At 35.7% G+C, this 20,610-nt stretch overlaps 1 protein-coding gene across 1 annotated transcript in view; it reads right to left on the bottom strand.

Moving 5' to 3' along the window:
• The window catches only part of TRPC4AP (transient receptor potential cation channel subfamily C member 4 associated protein), a 288,555-nt gene that overhangs the window by 251,591 nt on the left and 16,354 nt on the right, over positions 1 to 20,610 (bottom strand). The window contains exons 2-3 of the mRNA XM_053696832.1: positions 16,115 to 16,243; positions 13,691 to 13,807 (exon numbers count right to left, since the gene is read on the bottom strand). Coding sequence (XP_053552807.1) covers positions 13,691 to 13,807; positions 16,115 to 16,243 — 246 coding nt within the window. The remainder of the gene's footprint in view (positions 1 to 13,690; positions 13,808 to 16,114; positions 16,244 to 20,610) is intronic.

Genomic DNA, 20,610 nt, shown 5'->3' with positions numbered 1-20,610 from the left:
CGGCTCGCTCCGTCCTCCATCTTGTTAAATATTTTCTGTGTCCATTGCGCATGCGCGTGACGTAGTCATCTTTACTACGCACTTACGCTTTCCCGCCATTTGTTTATCCTCTGCTCAGCTGTTCTTTACCGGAGTTAGTCGCAACTTTGTTGCGATCCTTTGAAAAGTTTTCAACCTTTTAAGTGTTGCCTTTTCTAAAAGTTAACAGGGCATTATCCCCATCTACTGTTTGCTTTTGGGATTAATTCATTTCACATAACTATTTGATTAATATAATTTTATATACATTAAATTCTTCATTATTTTTCTTGTTTTCTCATATTCTGGGGCAATTCGTTTTTTTTTGTTTTTTTTTTGTTCTGTCATTGGCCAATCATAACAAATATTTATTAGATTTTATTTCAATAAATTAATAATTTTATTAAGCTTTTATTCAATTATAGTTATATAAATTGATAATGTCTCAATCTTCTGATTTGAATCCTTCACTAAATCCTGAAGGGATTCAAAAGATGATTGACACTTCTATGGATGCCATGTTTGAAAAAAAAATTTTTGATTAATAAATCAAATTCTAAAAAAGCTGTTAAAAGAAAAAGAACTATTTCTAGTGCAATAAAGACTAGCAAAAAACTTATAAAAAAGTCTCGGCAACTTGCCTCAAATGTGTCTGTTCCTTGCAGGAAAGGAAGGAAAACACCTGCTTTGTCCTCTACTCCCAAGAGGTTACTGATGGGAGAGGCTTTGGCCAAACAAAATATTTCTGATGCTGTCTCTGATACAGAAGTTAATTCTGATTCTTCATTAGATTCAGAAAATTCTGAGGAATATATTTCTCATTCTTCCTCAGAAGACTCTTCGGCTTCTCCGAAAATTAAAAAATTCAAAAAATGTCTTAAAAAATCTAAACATTCTGATTCTAAAATAGTGAAATTTTATGATTGTCTAGGTAACCCTAGATTCAATGCAGACGATTTGCACCATCCGAGATCAGCGGAATAGTGCCCTTCTTCTGACATTGCTGAATTTATTGACTACCAGCTTCGGCAGCCCCTTAAAAGGGACTCTCTTAACAAAATGAGGGCTGAATGCCCTAGACCTATTTTACCCAACAACGCTAGTTGCACTCCAGAAGTTGACCCAAAAATTTTGAAATTTATTGGTTCTCCTGGGTTCAAGCTCAAAAAAGGTATGGACAGGGCTTGGAAGATCTGTCAGGATAAAATGCTTGACACAATTGGCCCCCTATCAAAATTATTTGACTTATCAGAACAAGCTGTTTATGATAATTCCATTTTAGATCCTATAATTGTTAGAGAATGGTTTCAGAGAATGCTTTCCTTTTTAGGAAATGCTAACTCTGCTATGTATACTGAACGCAGACGAAATTTACTGCGTAGAATTAACCCCAGAGTATGCGATTTCGCGATTAATGAAATTAATCCTGACACCAAAGGTTTGTTATTTGGTGATACTTTTATAAAAGAATTGAATAGTTATGTGAATACATTCTCTAATCTAAATAAGGTGAGAACGTCAATGAAAAAGATATTTCATCATGATCGTTTCTCCGAACAGGCTGGGAAAGGTAGAGGCCGCTTTCCCGGCCGTGCTTCATACCCCAACAGGTCTCACTTCTCCTCTCAGTTCCAGCAACAAAGACCATACCAAAATCCAGTTTCCTCAGGTTTTTTCCCATCAAGAGGAAGATATTGGAACCCCAGGATCCAGCGTTCCAGACAAAGATCCCGCGCTTCACAAGGTAAACATTTCTTTTCCCCCTTCTCATGTTTCTTCCCAAAACATAATAGGAGGCAGATTATCTCTCTTTGCTCACAACTGGAACCTGATTACTACAGATCAATGGGTTCTTCACACCGTTTCAGGTCTTTTTATAGATTTTATTTCTCCTCCTGTTCAGATTTCTCTTCCCACTCCAATAAAATTTTCAAATTCAGACAGAATTTTGGTTCAAAAAAAAATCTCAAATCTTTTATCAAAACAAGCTATAGAACCTGTTTCAAACCCTCAAAATTGTTTTCTCAGCAATCTTTTTCTTGTAAAAAAGAAAAACGGACAATTTCGTCCAGTCATACATTTAAGAACTCTAAATTCTTTCGTTGTTTATCAACATTTCAAAATGGAAGGTATTCATCTCCTCAGAGATTGTCTTTTAGACAACGATTATCTTATCAGACTAGATTTGACAGATGCTTACTTGACAGTTCCCGTAAATCAAATCCACAGGAAATTTCTAACTTTTGTTTGGGAAGGAAAAACTTGGAGTTTCACTTGTATGCCTTTCGGTTTATCTTCAGCTCCTTGGATATTCACCAAACTAATGAAACCTATCATCACTTGGCTTCGTCTTCGAGGAGTTCGTCTTATAATTTATTTAGACGATATTTTGATTATGAATCAGAATTCAGTCATTTTAAAATCTCAACTCCATCTTACTTTATATATTTTGGAAAATTTGGGTTTCCTTGTCAACAAAGAGAAATCAGTGCTTTCTCCAACCAAATCTTTAACCTTTCTAGGTTTTCAGATAGATACTTTGAAGTCTACTCTCAGTCTTCCCAGGGACAAAATTTTGAATATCAAGAAAGAAATTTCAAAAACTCTTTTTTTATCTTTGGTTCCCATCAGGACTATAGCCAGAATAGTTGGGTTACTCTCATCCTCTATTCAGGCTATTTTTCCTGCTCCTCTTCATTACAGGGAACTTCAACGTTTAAAAATTTCTCATCTTCAGAAAGGACTTTCTTACTCCCATTTAATTCCTCTTTCTTTAGAAGCAAAAGAAGAGTTATCTTGGTGGCTTACCCATATAGAAGCTTGGAACGGCAGAGCCATATTTGGGAAAACTCCGGATCTTGTGATAGAATCCGATGCCAGTCAATCGGGCTGGGGAGCTCGGTGTGGTCCCTCTATCACGGGAGGAAAATGGTCCTCAGAAGAAAAGCGTTTTCATATCAACTGCTTAGAACTTTTGGCAGGCTCTTTTGCAGTCAAGAGTTTTGTCAAAGGTTCTTTTCCTGTGTCCATCTTACTCAGAATGGACAATATTTCTGCAGTTCGATATTTAAATCGTCTCGGTGGTACAAAATAGAGAGATTTATCAATTATTACGAAAGATTTCATTCACCTTTGCTTGGACAGAAATATTTCTGTCAAAGCGGAATATATTCCAGGTTTATCCAATGTAGCAGCGGATTGGGGTTCCCGGTATTTGACAGATTCCAGCGATTGGAAACTTCATCATCAAGTTTTTCGGTCGCTCCAATCTGTCAGAGGTCCCTTCTCTATGGATCTGTTTGCTTCGAGACAGAATTTTCAAATTCATCCATATTTCAGTTGGCGTCCAGATCCAGACGCTCTGGCGATCAACGCATTTCTTCACCCTTGGCCACTTCAAACAGCTTACGCATTTCCTCCGTTCTCCATGATTCAGAAAACCATAACGGTAGTCCGTCGAGATCTTCTGTCAATTCTCCTGATCACTCCCCTTTGGCCATCTCAAGCTTGGTACCCATCTCTTCTCGAATTGTCTGTCAAGCATCCTGTTCTTCTTCCTCTTTTTCCTCTTCTATTGTCAGATCCAGAAGGTCATCCTCACGATCTTATCATTCAAGGATCTCTTCGTCTCATAGCTTGGTCAATTTCGGGCAAGCTTCATCTCTCCAAGGCTTATCACAACGGGCTAAGGACCTCCTTCAAGACTCTTTGGCCCCCGGGACCAAAAATTTTAATTTTTCCGCATGGTCCAGATGGTCTAGCTGGTGCATGGAAAGACATTTGGATCCCTTTTCAGTTGATATAACTTCTATTATTAACTTCCTTCTCTCTTTGATTCTGGTTTAGCTTATAGAACGATCAATGTTTCTAGATCTGCTATTTCTGCTAAACATTCTTTTGTTAATAACATTCCTGTAGGTCAACACCCCTTAATTTGCAAGTTATTGAAAGCAATTAAATTAAAGAGACCTCCGGCTCCTAAGTACTCTTCCTTTTGGGATGTTGATCTTATATATGCTCTTTTTAAGTCTTGGCCTTCTAATGAATTTTTATCTTTGAAACATCTTTCTGCTAAATTAGCTACTCTTTTGTGTTTAATTTCTTTTCGTAGGGTCTCTGATGTCAGAGCTTTAGACTATAATTCTAAACATTTTTCTCCTGAAGGTGTTACTTTCTTTATTTCTAAAAGAACTAAATCTTTTTCAACATCTATATTCTATCCTTATTTACCTTCTGAACCTCTCCTTTGTGTGGTTTTATGTCTTAAAGAGTATGAACGTAGAACTATTTCTTTTCGTTCTCCTTCTTCTAATCAACTTTTATTATCTTTTGTTCCTCCTCATGATCCTACCTGTTCTACATCTATAGCTAGGGGGGTTAAATGGGTAATGAGTGAGGCAGGTATTGATGGTTCTTTTTCTGCTCACTCTGTTAGAGGATCAGCTGCTTCTAAAGCATTTTTGAAAGCTGCTACCCTTCAACAAATTTTGGCTGCAGCTGACTGGTCTTCTGATTCTATTTTTAAACAATTTTATTTTAAACCCATTGAACACGCCTCGCTTAGCTTATTTTGTTAGTTGCTTTAAACTAGCAAAATATAAGTCTCTGGTCTTGTAATAAAATTCGGATTATCCGATTTTATTAAAGGGACAGTTTACTCAAAAATTTTCTCCCCTTTAATTTGTTCCCAATGATCCACTTTACCTGCTGGAGTGTATTAAATTGTTTACAAGTAGCTCCTTTACCCTTATATTGGCATTTGAAATTGTTAATTTAGCATGTGGTATCCCCACCTATTCTGAAAGTTTGTGGCCGCGCGTACCAGCTATAGATAAGCTTTGTAAACACAGCCAGCAGAAGAAATTACACTCCTAGTGTGATAAAGCAGAGATAAGGTAGTAAAATGTTGATTTTCCATTGTTCTCTCAAAGTATTGGTGATTGTTTTAAGGACAAATATAAGATAAAGAAGCAGGTATATGTGCACAATGTGATAAAGTAATGAGATCTGATTATACCTACAAGCTCAACCCATTTTATTAGGCTGTGGCTTCAAAACACAAAATCGGGGCTTTAATATACAGAAATAAACCTTAAAAAGCTAATTTTCATACATTTTTTACTCTGCAGTTGGTAAAAAAAGCAATTGTAAACACATTAAGGGAAAAACTATTTTACAGTATACTGTCCCTTTAAAGACACAGACGAGTATTTTCCCTCCTCTATATTGAATGTTTATATTGTTCCCTCCCTTATTTTATTATGATGTTATTAATCCTTTTTACATTTGTTTTAGTTAGCAATCAATAATATGGATATTCTGCTGGATGGTTTTGTTCCCTCTCATCTATGTAATGAATCAATTCTTCAAGCAAGTTTTCTTCAAAGATTACAGAGTTCCAGTAGATCTTCAAATTCTTCATTCAAGTTGGTTATTTCTGCATGGATGTGTTTCCTCTTCAAGTTCCTACTCTTCAGTCTTCTGGGTTGCCTTTTCGGATGGATCTATTATGTTTTGATGGACTTTGTGTTTTCTTCATCAGTCGACAAGAAAGAGGATGTGTTATTATATGTTGGACAGTTTATAGGTTATATTTTGAATCTGATTGGTTACTTTGTGTTGGTCTAATCAGTTCTACATTGTTATTGGTCACTGATTTTGTCTCTGTTTTAACTCTTTTTAAATATGACAGTTTTCTTGTATTAATATATATGCTTTTAATGACTGCCATTTAAGTAGTAAAGGAAAGAAAGCAAAATACTCGTCTCTGTGTCTTTAATAAAATCTAGATTATACCTTCATAACTTAGGATAATCCAAATTTTATTTCATGGAATGTTGGAGGTGTATCATCTCCAGCAAAGCGCAAAGGCATTTTAAAGTCTATCAAGAAATTAGATCCAGATATAATACTTCTACAGGAATTGCACCTGAAGGAAGATGAAGATAATTAAACTTAGAGCGAACTGGACGAATGAAATAATAGCTACACCAGGTACACATAGAAAGCGGGGGGGTTGCAATTATATTTAGTAAAAAGATTAAATATAAAATAATCAGCAAAGAAGTTGATATATTCGGTAGATTTTTAATTGTTCAAATTGAATTAGCGCAAAAAATATCGACAATTTGTAACGTTTATGGGCCAAATGAATTCGACAGGGAATTCTGGGGCAATATCAAGCAAAAATTAATTCCTTACTTAGAGCAAAATATAATATTAGCAGGGGATTTCAATATGGTCTTACATCCTGAAATAGACAGGTTCCGTCAAAAAAGTTCTTTGAAAAATTTATCCTCCTTCTTATACTTTAGAGAATTTTGCACGTTTTTAAAATTAAAAGATATTTGGAGAACACAGCATCCAGATATGAGAGAATACTCCTGTGAGTCAAAATCATATAGGAATTTCTCTAGAATTGATCTCTTTCTAATAGAGGAGCAGTTGCTGAAGATAGATATTATATCTCAGATACAAGATTTCTCGTTATCAGACCATGCAATTATTAGTATTAACTTTAAATTAAAAGTACAGGAAGGGCCGAACTTAAATACATTTAGCTTCCCAGGATATATGATCAATAATATTAGTTTCTGTAACTGGTTAAAAGAAAGGTGGAAAGATTATCAAAACCTGGACAGTACATACAGACACAAGATAGAGATATTCTGGGAAGCGGGCAAAGCGGTCCTGAGAGGGGATATTAAAAACTACATGGTAAAACTGAAAAGGAAACAGCTAGCTAGAGAAACCCAATTATCCAATCAAGTGCGAAATACATATAGAAAATATATAAATAATCCCTGCAACAACACATGGAATAAATATACACAGGCTAAAGTAGAGCGCGAGGCTTTTTTAAACAATAAATGGGCACTGGAAGATATTAAATTTAGAAGCTATTTCCAGGGGTTCCAAGGAATTTCTGCCAAACATCTGGTTAAAATTAGAAAATTTAGGAAGAATAGGAATATGATTCCTTTGATAAAATATAAAAATGAGACTTATACAAAAGCCTCAGAAATCAGAGAGGCGTTCAAGTATTATCAGACTATATACTCCCAGGGAAAAATAGACAACGAGGCAAAACAAAGTTTTTGGAAGAAAGTTAAATTGCCAAAAATTACTAAAGACGCATTGGTTAAATTAAACTCAGAAATAACCTCTGCAGATGTAGTTACGGCCATAGAGAAGACTAAAGCAGGGAAAGCTCCAGGTCCGGATGGAGTCTCTGTAGAGTACTATAAAATAATGAAAATAGAAGTGGCAGAAACGCTAGGCAACTTGTTCAACTCTTATTATATACAGAATGATAAGCACTCATTATACTTCACTTATACAGAATGATAAGCACTCATACTTCACTGATTCAATAGTTTCGCTAATCTATAAGAAGGGGAAACCTCCAGAGGATATGGGTTCATATAGACCCATATCCCTTCTTAATCAGGACTATAAAATATTCATGGCCATCATAGCTGATAGACTCAAGAAGGTTATCGGAGACTTAATTAGTCCGGACCAGACAGGCTTTATGCCTGCAAGGAACCGGGCAAAAAATATGCGCCGAGTCCTCACATTGCTTGACTATTATTATAGTAAAACTCACATAACTGGATCACACTCTATACCAGATTTGGCCTTGATAACTATAGACACAGAAAAAGCGTTTGATTCCATTATATGGGATCACATGCTTACCTCACTTGCCCAGTTTGGATTCCAGGGCAACTTTGTTGATACAATTAAACTAATATATAAGGAACCCAGGTCACAACTTTTAGTTAATGGGGAGCTTTCACCGTATATAACATTACAGAGAGGAACTAGGCAAGGGTGCCCGCTATCCCCCTTACTTTTTAACATCTCGCTTGAACCGCTGGCAGTACTTTTCAGGAAAGAAATAGAGGGTATCAAGATGGGCAAGCAGAACATAGCTATAACATTATATGCGGATGACATCATGCTTTTTATTAAAGACTCTATCATAAATATCCCAAAAAGTATGGAGATAATTATGCATTTTAGTAAGTTTACCGGATACAAGATTAATGCTCAGAAATCTGAGATCCTATGGATTAATAAAAAGAAGTATAGTTATAACCTTCATCCATTTAGGGAGGTGGACAATATAAACTATCTTGGGATAGTTTTGGGAAGAGATCCACGGGATTGGTATGGGCTTAACTATACTAAGGTGTTTGCTGACCTTGAGGTTGAATTTCAAAAATGGAATATACTCTCTCTCTCTCAGGAAAAATTATGTTGATTAAGACAATCTTTTTCCCTCGGATCCTATTTTTACTGCAAAATTTACCGCTGTTTATTCTTAAAAGAGATATTGTCCTATATAATCGAGCATGCGCATCATTTATTTGGGGTAAAAACAAATCACGCCTGTCAATTGAGAAATTGTCTATATCTAAGAAGTATGGTGGTATGGCGTTACCAAACCTAAGATATTATAATTGGGTCACGTTGGTTAAATATGGTGTAGACTGGTTGACAGAAGCACAGTATGTCACATACTTTGATATTGATTCTGATTTAATTGCACCTTTTAGCTTAAAATCAGTTCTACACCATGCATACGCCAAACTACCCTCTAATATTAAACAACTTATTACATTTTCAAACATTATATTAGCATGGCAGAAATATTGCAGGATAATGGGAGCAGATTTTAAGAAATCCCGATATTTACCCATTATTGGGACCCCAGCGTTTTCTCCAGGTATTTATAATGTGGTTTTCAAAGAATGGCATACTAAAGGTATAATAAACTTCTCACAGCTCCTTTGAACAGATAGCAATATAATACAAATATACAGTCGGATATCAGACAAATATAATCTTCCCTCAAATAATTTCTTTGCCTACCTCCAGGCTAGGAGTTTTATAACATCATTAATGTGTCCGGGCACACAAGATTGGAACCTACATGAGATAGAACTCAAATTATATAAAGCTGGTATTAAATCAGTTACTTTCTGGTATGACGCCCTATATTCTAAATTAGGGGATAAACACCTACTTAGAATTAAAGAGACTTTTCAAAGATATTTTACTAACATACAGGAATCAGATATAAAGAAAAGTATAAGTCTATGTGAGGCAACCACAACCAAGATTAGTTGGAGGGAAGCTCACATGAAGCTATTAAATAATTTTTATCTAACCCCAGATAGAATGAATAAGTGGGTGTGCAATGAACCAAGATATGGGTGCTTCAAATGTCATGCTGATAAGGCAGATATGTTACACTGCTTATGGTCATGCCCTATAATTAAACAATTCTGGGGGAAGATCAATTTCTGGCTGAACAAACACTTGCAGCATAACTGTGAACTTAAGCCAGAAAGATATTCTTTTTGAGTCTGGATCACACATGTCTTGGGGATCAACAGTTGATTAATACAGCTATTTTAGCGGCTCGTATGTTAGTGTTTAAAAAATGGAAGTTAGCAAAATCCCCTGGTATAGCGGAATTTGTTAGTGCAATTAGATTGCAAATGAGGATAGAACTATACGACAAAAAACTATCATCAGAGAAATATCTCAAAAGATATTTCGCCAAGTGGCTAAAGTTAATTCAAAAGTGGCCGATGGCATTACAAAAGGAATTCATCGCCCCTCTGACAAATTCTATATCATTTTTGTCACTGGTTGGGGGAGAGATTCTCCCCCAACAGTGGATAGAAGTTTAAAAATAGATGGAGTAGATTATTGCCATTAGGAAAGTGAGGGGGGTCCAGGGGTGTGGTATGGGTTTTTTTTTTTTCCTTTTTTTTTTTTTATTTTCCCCATTTGTTATTTGTTTGCGTTTTTTCTTATAATAAAATTTGAAGTACGAGAAGACAGAAGGTGATATTCTACCATATCTAATTTCATAAAAGCTTGTTAGTAACAGACGATCTTTCAAGTGTTATATGCATAACCATATCTAATGACGTATTTTATGTTTTTTTATGTATGAAACTATGTACTTCACCAATAAAACATTTAAAAAAAAAAATTTTCTGTAAACCTTTTAGGTATTGGAAAAACATCAGTACACATCGGCACTGCAAAGTATTTATCCAGTCTACACAATTTCTCTGGCACTGCAATTGTGTCACAGTCATTCAGAGCAGCTAAAACCTCTTTAAGTAACACGCGGAGGTGTTCAAGCTTAAATTTAAATGTAGAAATATCAGAATCAGGGATTCTCCCTGAATCAGAAACATCACCCACAGAATGAAGTTCTCCTTCCTCAGCTTCAGCATATTGTGAGGCAGTATCAGACATGGTTCTTAAAGAGTCAGTATGCTCTGCATTTCGTCTAACCCCAGAGCTATCTCGCTTACCTCTAAGTTCAGGTAGTCTGGCTAATACCACTGACAGTGTATTATCCATGACTGCCGCCATGTCTTGTACAGTAAACGCTATGGGTGCCCTTGATGTACTTGGCGCCATTTCAGCGTGAGTCCCTTGAGCGGGAGTCAAAGAATCTGACACGTGGGGAGAGTTAGTCGGCATAACTTCCCCCTCGCTAGATTCCTCTGGTGATAAATTCTTTAAAGACATAATATGATCTTTATTGCTTAGAGTGAAGTCAGTACAATTGGTACACATTCTAAGAGGGGGTTCCACCATGGCCTTTAAACATAATGAACAAGGAGTTTCCTCTATGTCAGACATGTTTATACAGACTAGCAAGCTTGGAAAACACTTTAATTCAAGTTAACAAGCAATATAAAAAAAAACGGTACTGTGCCTTTAAGGGAAACAAATTTTGTCAATTTGAAAAACAGTGAAAAAAGGCAGTTACACAAACCAAATTTTTACAGTGTATGTAATAGGCTAACAGAGCATTGCACCCACTTGCAAATGGATGATTAACCCCTTAGTTCAAAAAACGGATCAAAAAAACGACAGACGTTGTTTTAACAGTCCCAGCAAAGTGCCACAGCTTTACTGTGTCTCCTACCTTCCCCAATAAACGTTTTTAGGCTCTTTAGAGATGTTCTGTAGCATGCAGGGGGACTCCTGAGGAAAACTGGATGTCTTAGTCTGTAATTTTAACTGCGCAAAAAAGCGCTAAAATAGGCCCCTCCCACTCATATTACAACAGTGGAAAGCCTCAGGAAACTGTTTCTAGGCAAAAATACCGCCAGCCATGTGGAAAAAATTAGGCCCCAATAAGTTTTATCAGCAAGCATATATAAAAAACGATTAAACATGCCAGCAAACGTTTTATATAGCATATCTATAAGGGTATTACCCCTGAGAATAAGCATGATACCAGTCGTTATTAAATCACTGTATTCAGGCTTAACTTACATTTATCAGGAATCAGCAGCATTTTCTAGCATTTCCAATCCTAGAAAAAATCATAACTGCACATACCCGATAGCAGAATAAACTGCACGCCATTCTCCCTCTGAAGTTACCTCACTCCTCAGACATGTGTGAGAACAGCAATGGATCTTAGTTACAACCTGCTAAGATCATAGAAAACTCAGGCAAATTCTTCTTCTATCTCTGCCTGAGAAAAAATAGCACAACTCCGGTACTATTTAAAATAAACTTTTGATTGAAGTTAATAAACTAACTATTTTTCACCACTCTCCTCTTACTACCTCCATGCGCGTTGAGAGTTGCAAGAGAATGACTGGATATGGTAGTGAGGGGAGGAGCTATATAACAGCTTTGTTGTGGGTCCTCTTGCAACTTCCTGTTGGGAGTGAGAATATCCCATAAGTAATGGATGATCCGTGGACTGGATACACCTTACTAGAGAAAATATATATTTCTCCCAACCTTTAAAGCCTGTCCCTCTATCCACTTGCTCTGTCAGTGAAATACTGTTACTTCTCCCTAGTAAAACAGGAAGAGTGCTTTACATTCATATCCTCTCACAAGCCATCAACTTGACCCCATACCCTCACAACTTCTCTCTCTCCCCCCACTTCTTTAATCCCTCTGTCCTGCCTTATCTTTTAAGCCAATCTCTTACCATATCTAATACATACAACAATCTTAAAACACACACACACACACACTCAACACCATCACTTCCTCTTTAGGACATTCTCCTTTGTCTCAAAGCTATTGGAACATTTATTCTATAAATGCATAATGCACACAAATAACACTTTGCTTGATCCCCACCAATCTGGTTTCTACCCTAAGCACAACAGAAACTGCTCACTAAAATAGCAAAGGGTCTGTTATTGGCTAAAGCAAAGGGTCATTACTGCCTAATGCTTCTAGATCTCTGCTGCTTTTTTTCATTCTCTACTCTTTCAAATACTCCATATATTTGGCAATGAGACATGGAACATTCTGTAATTACAAGACATTTCGGTTGCGTTGCTACAGAATGACATATCAGCCACGTCTACTTTTAAAAAATAATCATCCTTTTAACTGCAATTGTTTTTTCAAAAGCCAAAGTACACCAACTATTTCCTTTTTTTTTTGGGTGGGCAAATCTGAGCTTTAGTCTGCAGACAACAAGGCTAGCTATGGTCATATAATTAGTAAAAAAAAAAAAATATATATATATATATATATATATATATATATATATATATAAAATAAAATGCATTGTTTTATTGTCATCAGTTAAAGCCAATCAGTATTAGCCTTAAAGGGACATTAAACCAAATTTCATATATGATTCAGAAACAGCATGCATTTTTTAACAACTTTCCAATTTAATTCTATTATCTAATGTACGGTATTCTCTTGATATCCTTTGTTGAAAAGCATATATAGATAGGCTCAGTAGTTGCTGATTGGTGGCTGCAGATAGATGCCTTGTGTGATTGGCTCACCCATGTGCATTGCTATTATTTCAACAAAGGATATCTGAAGAATGAAGCAAATTAAATAATAGAAGTACATTTAAATTTTATTTAAAATTGTATTCTCCATCTGAATCATGAAAGAAATTTTTTGGGTTTCATGTCCCTTTAAATTGGATTGGTGAATTTCTGAGAATTATAAAATCTTTCATTTCCAGAGCTAAACTAAATGAAAAGTAAATAATAAACTTACATTGCAAAGTTATTTCATTACATATAATGAAACATTTTTTATACAAATCTGAAGTTGTTTACTGTTCTTTTAAACCAAGTATTTTTGCAGAATACCTTATAAAGCAAATATACTACTCAAAAATAGCTTTTTTTTGTGAAGTTGTACTGTACACGCAATTGCTGCTGGTGTTCAGTGCGAGGGAAGTGCTGTGTACTACATTGGCACTGACACAATAGGTATTACTGTCTGCACACTGAACATGCAGAAACAATCATGGACAGTATACGCTATAAACAAACATACTACAGACATAACTGTTTAGGATGTATTGGATATTCTAATAAGAATGCATAGGCCAGAATTTTGCTACCGTCAGAGTATTCAAATGGAATATACATTGATGCATTGACAAGTACCCATATGTAATGTTATGAGTCCAGTGCAAACACGGAAGGCAGCAGTGGCATCTTGAGTGAAATACCTCTTATTTTATTGTTCAGCAGTGCAGCTTCTTAACTTTTATATCCCTTTAAGACGTAATTCCTTTAGATGATCATATACCAACATTGAAAATCTACCTATTTTTTATTTATTTTTTATATAAAAACAAACCATCTACTATTATGCAATATAAGACATCACTTACATCCACTCCACCAAACAAGTCGAAAGTGTAAGTGTTGGGAAATGGGAATTCATGATTACTCTTCTTATCTTCTGTTACAATAGCCATGGCTTCCATGGATAGAAGAGGAGAAATTTCCTATTTGTGAAAAACAAAAATTAGTTTGATGGACAAATATCTTGTCTAGAACACAGTTTCTCAAATCCAGTCCTCCGAGCTACAGCACAGGTGAGAATTAACTGTGCAGTTAAAGGAATAGTCTAGTCAAAATTAAACTTTCATGATTCAGCTAGAGCAACTTTCTAATTTACTCCTATTAATTTTTCTTTGTACTTTTGCTATTTTTATTTGAAAAAGCAGAAATGTAAGCATAGGAGCCGGCCCACTTTTGGTTCAGCACCTGGGTAGTGCTTTCTGATTGGTGTTTAAATATAGCCACCAATCAGCAAGTGCTAACCACGTGCTGTAACAAAAATGGGACGACTACTAAGCTTACATTCAAATAAAGATAGCAAGAGACTGAAGAAAAAATGATAATAATAGGAGTAAATTAGAAAAATTACATGCTCTAGCTGAATCATGGAAGTTTAATTTTGAATAGACTATTCCTTTAAGGTAATAAGCATATCTGTCCACATACAGGGGTATTCTAGGCCTCTTAGTGATCCCTGAAGAGCTTCAGATGAGAAAAAGTGACTTTAAAGGGACATAATACTCATATGCTAAATCACTTGAAACTGATGCAGTATAACTGTAAAAAGCTGACAGGAAAATATCACCTAAGCATCTATGTAAAAAAGGGAAGATATTTTACCTCACAATTTCTGTGTAAAAAGTTACACTCAACTGCTGCTCAGCTGCAGGTTAAAAAAATTTTTTTAAAAAGAATGAAGAAATGAACAGCAGCCAATCAGCATCAACAGTACTGAGGTCATGAACTCTTTTACTGTGATCTCATGAGATTTCATTGTAAACTTCCGTAAGCTGAATAGGGAAATAAGATGAGTGCATGTAAGCTCGCTCCTTCCGCTGTCCCGGGACAGACATACCGATTTGTTGCTTAGAAGTCCTTTACAATGGGATGTGGCTACTGAGAAACTTTTGAGTTAAAATATGTTTCTTTTTTACAGAGATGTTCAGGTGATATTTTCTAGTCAGCTTTTTACAGCTATACTGCATCACTTTCAAGTGTTTAAACATTTGGGTATTATGGCCCTTTAAGTAAGTTACATACAGAAAGAGAAGCCATCTACCAGGAACAAACAGCTCAGTGGCTTGTTCTAGGGACCAACTGGGAGTAGCTTATTTTAGCCCAATTGTGCTTTTTACAATGAAGAACTTTCCTGAAGTATATCAGTCTGATCCCACCTGACACGGTTAGTCCAGCACCAAAATATCAGGCAATTCTCCTATGAACAAGGGAAATGGCAACTCCAGACAATCGTTTCGGCCTCGTTAGTGAGGTGCAGCCATATCCCTCTACGATCATCTGTGGTTTCCATGTTACAAGCTACTGAGCTTTTTTTTTTTTGTTCCTGGTAGAGCACTTCTCTTTCTGTATGCATTTGCACTTCTCTTTCTGTATGCAAGACTCCCTAAGGGTGATGGGAAAACCAGATGTGGACTCCTTGCCCAATGTGCTTAGAGGTATATGGCTGCATCTCACTGACAAGGCCCCACAGAAGGCCGAAACGATTATCAGAGGTTGCCATGTTCCTTGTTCAGAGGAGAATTGCCTGGTATTTCGGGGCTGGGGCTGGACTGACCTTACTATTTATTTGGAATCATACTGATACTTCAGGAAAGCTCTCCTCTGTGAAAAGCACAATTGGGCTAAAAGAGGCTGCTCCTATGTGGTAACTTGCCATATAACAAGCTACTGAGCCGTTCAGTCCTGGTAAAGTGCTTCTATTCCGCATTTAAGCAAATTACACCCGTCAAGTTTCCATAATGTGGTCAATGCCCCTATGCTGTATTCATTTACAAAGAATGTGCATCTAATAAAAAGTACAGAAAAACAAAAACTCCAAAAAGGATGAAACACTCTTCATGACACCAAATATGTCATTTAATAAGCCAGTCTTTATTAGTGAGTGCTGTTAGAGGAACCAACATAAAACCAGCAAAACAAAACTATTAAAACGGCAAAGAGTTGCTAAAATTTTTATTTTTGTATGCAGATTCTGTACCAATTGTATAACAAATGGGTTCATATTCTTAGTAATAATTTAAAGAAATTAACACACAGAAGAAGGAAAAAAAAAAAAGAAAAAAAAAGGCCATGAAAAGTTGCAACAAGAAACAGCACAAAGAAGCATTTAAAGTTTAAAGACGTTACAGTTTTTAAAAAGAAAAAACTAAGAATCAGATATGGTGAAACAGGAAAGAAGAGGCAAACAGTCCTAATTTGTAAAGACAGATTTTGTTGGGAAAATAAGAGCTCACCTTCAGGATACTTTGGCACTGAGACAAATCACTGTTCAGGTGGCTGCTCTCATACAGTCTGTGCAAGAGTTGGGGTATACGGTTCCATTTTGCTTGTTTATCTCTTTGTTTCAATAGCTCCTCTGTGACCTGAAACATGCCAGCAGATTTTATTAGCTCAAGATTTGTCTTTATATTTGAGCTATTTAGGTAAACTGCACAAAAATGTAAAGGTGGAAGTATATACTGTGTGTATAGCTTCCCCTTAAAGTATTTCCAATTACTTGTTATACCAACTGCAAATGAACACACATCAAAAATGATCCCTTTCGGTTTTTTGTGTACATGAAATAGCTGGGCTGATTGGAAACAACCCTGTCAAATGGGATGAGCTAGCAGGGAGAGCAAACATGATTATATCTCGATATATGCACAAAGTTATCTTTATCTTATCTCTCATTGTATATACAAAGACCAAAACTACATAGCTCCTTTACAATATATTATGAATGCCTCTGCCAGGCTCATCTTCCTTACTCGTCGCTCTTCATCTGCTGCACCTCTCTGCCAATACCTTCACTGGCTTCCTCTTGCCTCTAGGATTAAATACAAACTCCTCACTCTGACATACAAAGCCCTCAACTGCACTGCTGCCCCCTACATTTCAGAACTTGTCTCCAGATACTCTTCCTCCCGTCCCCTTTGATCAGCTCAGGATCTACTTCTCTCTTGTTACTTCCTCACATTCCCGTTTACAGGGCTTCTCCAGACTGGCCCCCATCTTGTGGAATTCCCTGCCTCGCTCCACAAGACTCTCCCCTAGTTTTAACAGCTTCAAGGGCTCCCTAAAAACTCTACTATTCAGGGATGCATACAACCAACACTAACCTTCCTAACTCCATTGCTTTCCCCTTGAACCCCTTAGAATGTAAGCCTATGGGCCCAGCTGTTTACAGATCGCCTTCTTAAGAGTCAACTACAACAGTGAAACTCTCAGCAGGGCCCTCTACCCACTTGATCCCTACAAAAGCTATCCTGTATACGACTATGTTTACAGTGCTGCGGAATCTGTTGGCGCTCTACAAATACCTAATAATAATAATAATAATAATAATAATAATAATAATAATAATAATAAGAGCCCAGTTATGAAAAACTTGCCAGCTTGGATATTATAATTATTATTATTATTAAAAATAATATATATATATCTACTTATCAAACAAAATATTTGGAATTTGTTTTAGCAATATTGTTATGTGGGTGTCTCATTCCCATCTATAATCCTGCATATTGAGAAAATTACCTCAAGCTAAAATTTGCCTTTTTAAAATTGTTAAAGACCTCAAAAGTATAGACAATATTTTTTATATAATCTCATAAGAGCAGATTACTTTAAATCATTGGGTCCTTCGAAAGAAAAATTAAAAAAAAAAAGAAAATGTTTGGACCCTCAGCCTCAGACCACCCAATGGGAGTATGATTTATTCTGCATCCTCTTGTTAACATTACATTTATGTAACAAGTACTTCTGTAGTTTCAGCAAGCAAAAGCAGCTACTTTAAATGATAAGAGTTATTTGTTAACAATTTAATACACCTCAGAATTGAAAAATAGATCTTTAGGAAAAAGATCCAACACCTACAAAAATCTATTATCATATACTAGTTGTCAATCAGCCAAAACCTCAAACATACAGCAGTAATCTACCATTTTTTCAGTCTACATTTTTTTTTTTTTTTTTTAAAGGGTATTTTAAAATGCGTTGGTATCCAAAGAAAAACCAACAAAAAGCAACCTTGCTTTTATGATTTTGACCAATCTGTCCACGAGCAGAGCTGTGGGAGATGTCCTTATCCGAAATTGAGCAATCTGCCCCTAGGGATGAGTTGTGCACAAATATGACTTTCCTGTATGTACCATATGCAGTGCTTGACAAATCTGTTTAAAAATTAGGAGCCAGTAAGAATACTTAGGAGCCAGGCATATTTTTAATAGCCAGACAGTTAGATTTGTATATAGATATATGGAGAATAACCCAAAAAGTTAGGAGCCAGGGGTCACATTCTAGGAGCCAGTGGCTCCCAGGCTCCTGGGTTTGTCAAGCCCTGCCATATGTATTATATAAATAAAAAATGTGATTGATGAATATCCTTTCCTTTGAATTTTGTACCCTTTTGCAAGGTTTATAAACATAGTTCCAATTGCCAAAAAAAAAATCCAAAATAAACACACAGGATTTCTCCAACAGTGATCAGTAAAAATATAAAAATTCCATAAAATCACATAAAAACAAGCATGACATTTTGGTGTGACACTGACACCTTTATTAAATACACATAAAATTGGACAAACCAAAAAACTTACACCGATCCATGCTATTAAATACTTTTACCCCACCGTGAGATGTCCAGCAACCCCAAATGGGAGTAACATATAGGGTGTGGTTACGTAACAAGAGTTAATCCCATGATTAGGTATTACACATGCCCGTGTATCCAGGCAGCAAGAATACAAAAAGCAAATGACCGACCACGTTTGTTATGGTTTGTCCAATTTTATAATTAAAATTTGTAAGAGTTGTCAGCACTACACTAAAACGGCATGATTGTTATTACGCGATATACTGAATAAAAAGTTATGTTTTACTAATTACTGATAATTGTTGGAGAAATTCAGTTAGTGCTCATTTTGGATTATTCAATTTGATTTATGCAGCACAATAATAGTGCAGTGTTCTCTCAGGGTCTATTCAACGTGCACACCACCCACTGATTAATAAACATCCAGCTAAAATTTAAGCCAATATTAAAGCTATTTTTTTTTTCGTTGTACAAATTATTATTAAATCAAATTTATGTCAGTTAAAATAATTTATACATTTATAAATAACAGAAAATGTTGCCAGTGGAGGCTGATGACATTATGTCAGCAATGCTACTGAGGTCATGCCATCAACTAAATGCAAAAGGTTGAAATTCAGAATTATCTGCCAATTTGAGCAAACACAAAGACATGCATTTCTTGCAAATTGATTAACAACATCAAAAATAGCTTTAACAAATGGCTATACAATTTCCAAGTTTACGATTATGTACAGATTTCAAATGTCCATATTTCTCTACCACCTCTACTGGCTGTTTATCGGTTGAATCAATTAACTGTATAAGCTAGTTCATAACATGAAAATCCAAATCATAACCATGTGTCTATATTCGAGTAATTGTGATCACATGTATTGTTAAGCCTGATATTTATATAGAGCTAGGTCTAATTTAGATTTTTTTTAAGTAATAAAGCAAATTAGATATTAGAAGTAAATTGAAAAGTAGTTTCAAATTGCAACTAACACAGTTATATTAAAGTAATGGTAAATGTAATACTTAAAGAAGTCACATTATAAAAATATAACTAATACCAAGTCGCTAACTTTAATTTTTAAAAACTCAATTTGGTATTTATATTAGATCATTCTTACTACAGTACTGAGGCATCTGTCAGCGCCTTGCCCCACTTGTTTTTTCCTTGTTAAAATTACATTATGAAATAGTATTGAAATTTTTCATGAATGAAACCCATACTTATTTTTATTGATGCATCACTTTAATATACTTTTTTAACTCTGATTTATTGTCTCAGTGCACCAAGGAAGCTAATATGTGGGGTCAGTGGATCTTGAAGACACCATATCTCAGCCCCCATAGAATAAAGAGCGGCATAGTGCAGGCCAAAAACTATGCATCAGGGAGTAACTGATGTAGGTGCAATAATAAAGCCTCTACCAAAAAGGCTTCTACAAATACAGACTTCAAAGCAACACCCATTATATAAAGAGAAAATACACACTACACACGTATACATACAAGTACACACATTTTTGAAGTAGCAGGTGGTTGCTAGAGAAACAGGTTATCTGCAACAACAAAAAAACAGACCCTCTTTTGAAAGGAGGAGATGGTGAATTGATAGCAAAAACGTAAACTTAAAGGGACAGTCTAGGCCAAAATAAACTTTCATGATTCAGATAGAGCATGTAATTTTAAACAATTTCCAATTTACTTTTATCACCAATTTTGCTTTGTTCTCTTGGTATTCTTAGTTGAAAGCTTAACCTAGGAGGTTCATATGCTAATTTCTTAGACCTTGAAGCCCACCTCTTTCAGATTGCATTTTAACAATTTTTCACCACTAGAGGGTGTTAGTTCACGTATTTCATATAGATAACACTGTGCTCGTGCACAAGAAGTTATCTGGGAGCACGCACTGATTGGATAGACTGCAAGTCTGTCAAAAGAACTGAAAAAAGGGGGGTTAAAAGAATATTATAAATGTGTTAGTTATGCAAAACTGGGACATGGGTAATAAAGGGATTATCTATCTTTTAAAACAATAAAAATTCTGGTGTAGACTGTCCCTTTAAAAAGGGACAGTCTAGTCCAAAATAAACTTTCATGATTCAGATAGGACATGTAATTTAAAACAACTTTCCAATTTGCTTTTATCGCCAATTTTGCTTT

The sequence above is a fragment of the Bombina bombina genome, chromosome 1 (assembly GCF_027579735.1).
Source record: "Bombina bombina isolate aBomBom1 chromosome 1, aBomBom1.pri, whole genome shotgun sequence".
Lineage (NCBI taxonomy): Eukaryota > Metazoa > Chordata > Amphibia > Anura > Bombinatoridae > Bombina > Bombina bombina.
Note: the sequence above shows the minus strand (reverse complement) of the source record. Positions and strands in the feature narration are given on the sequence as shown.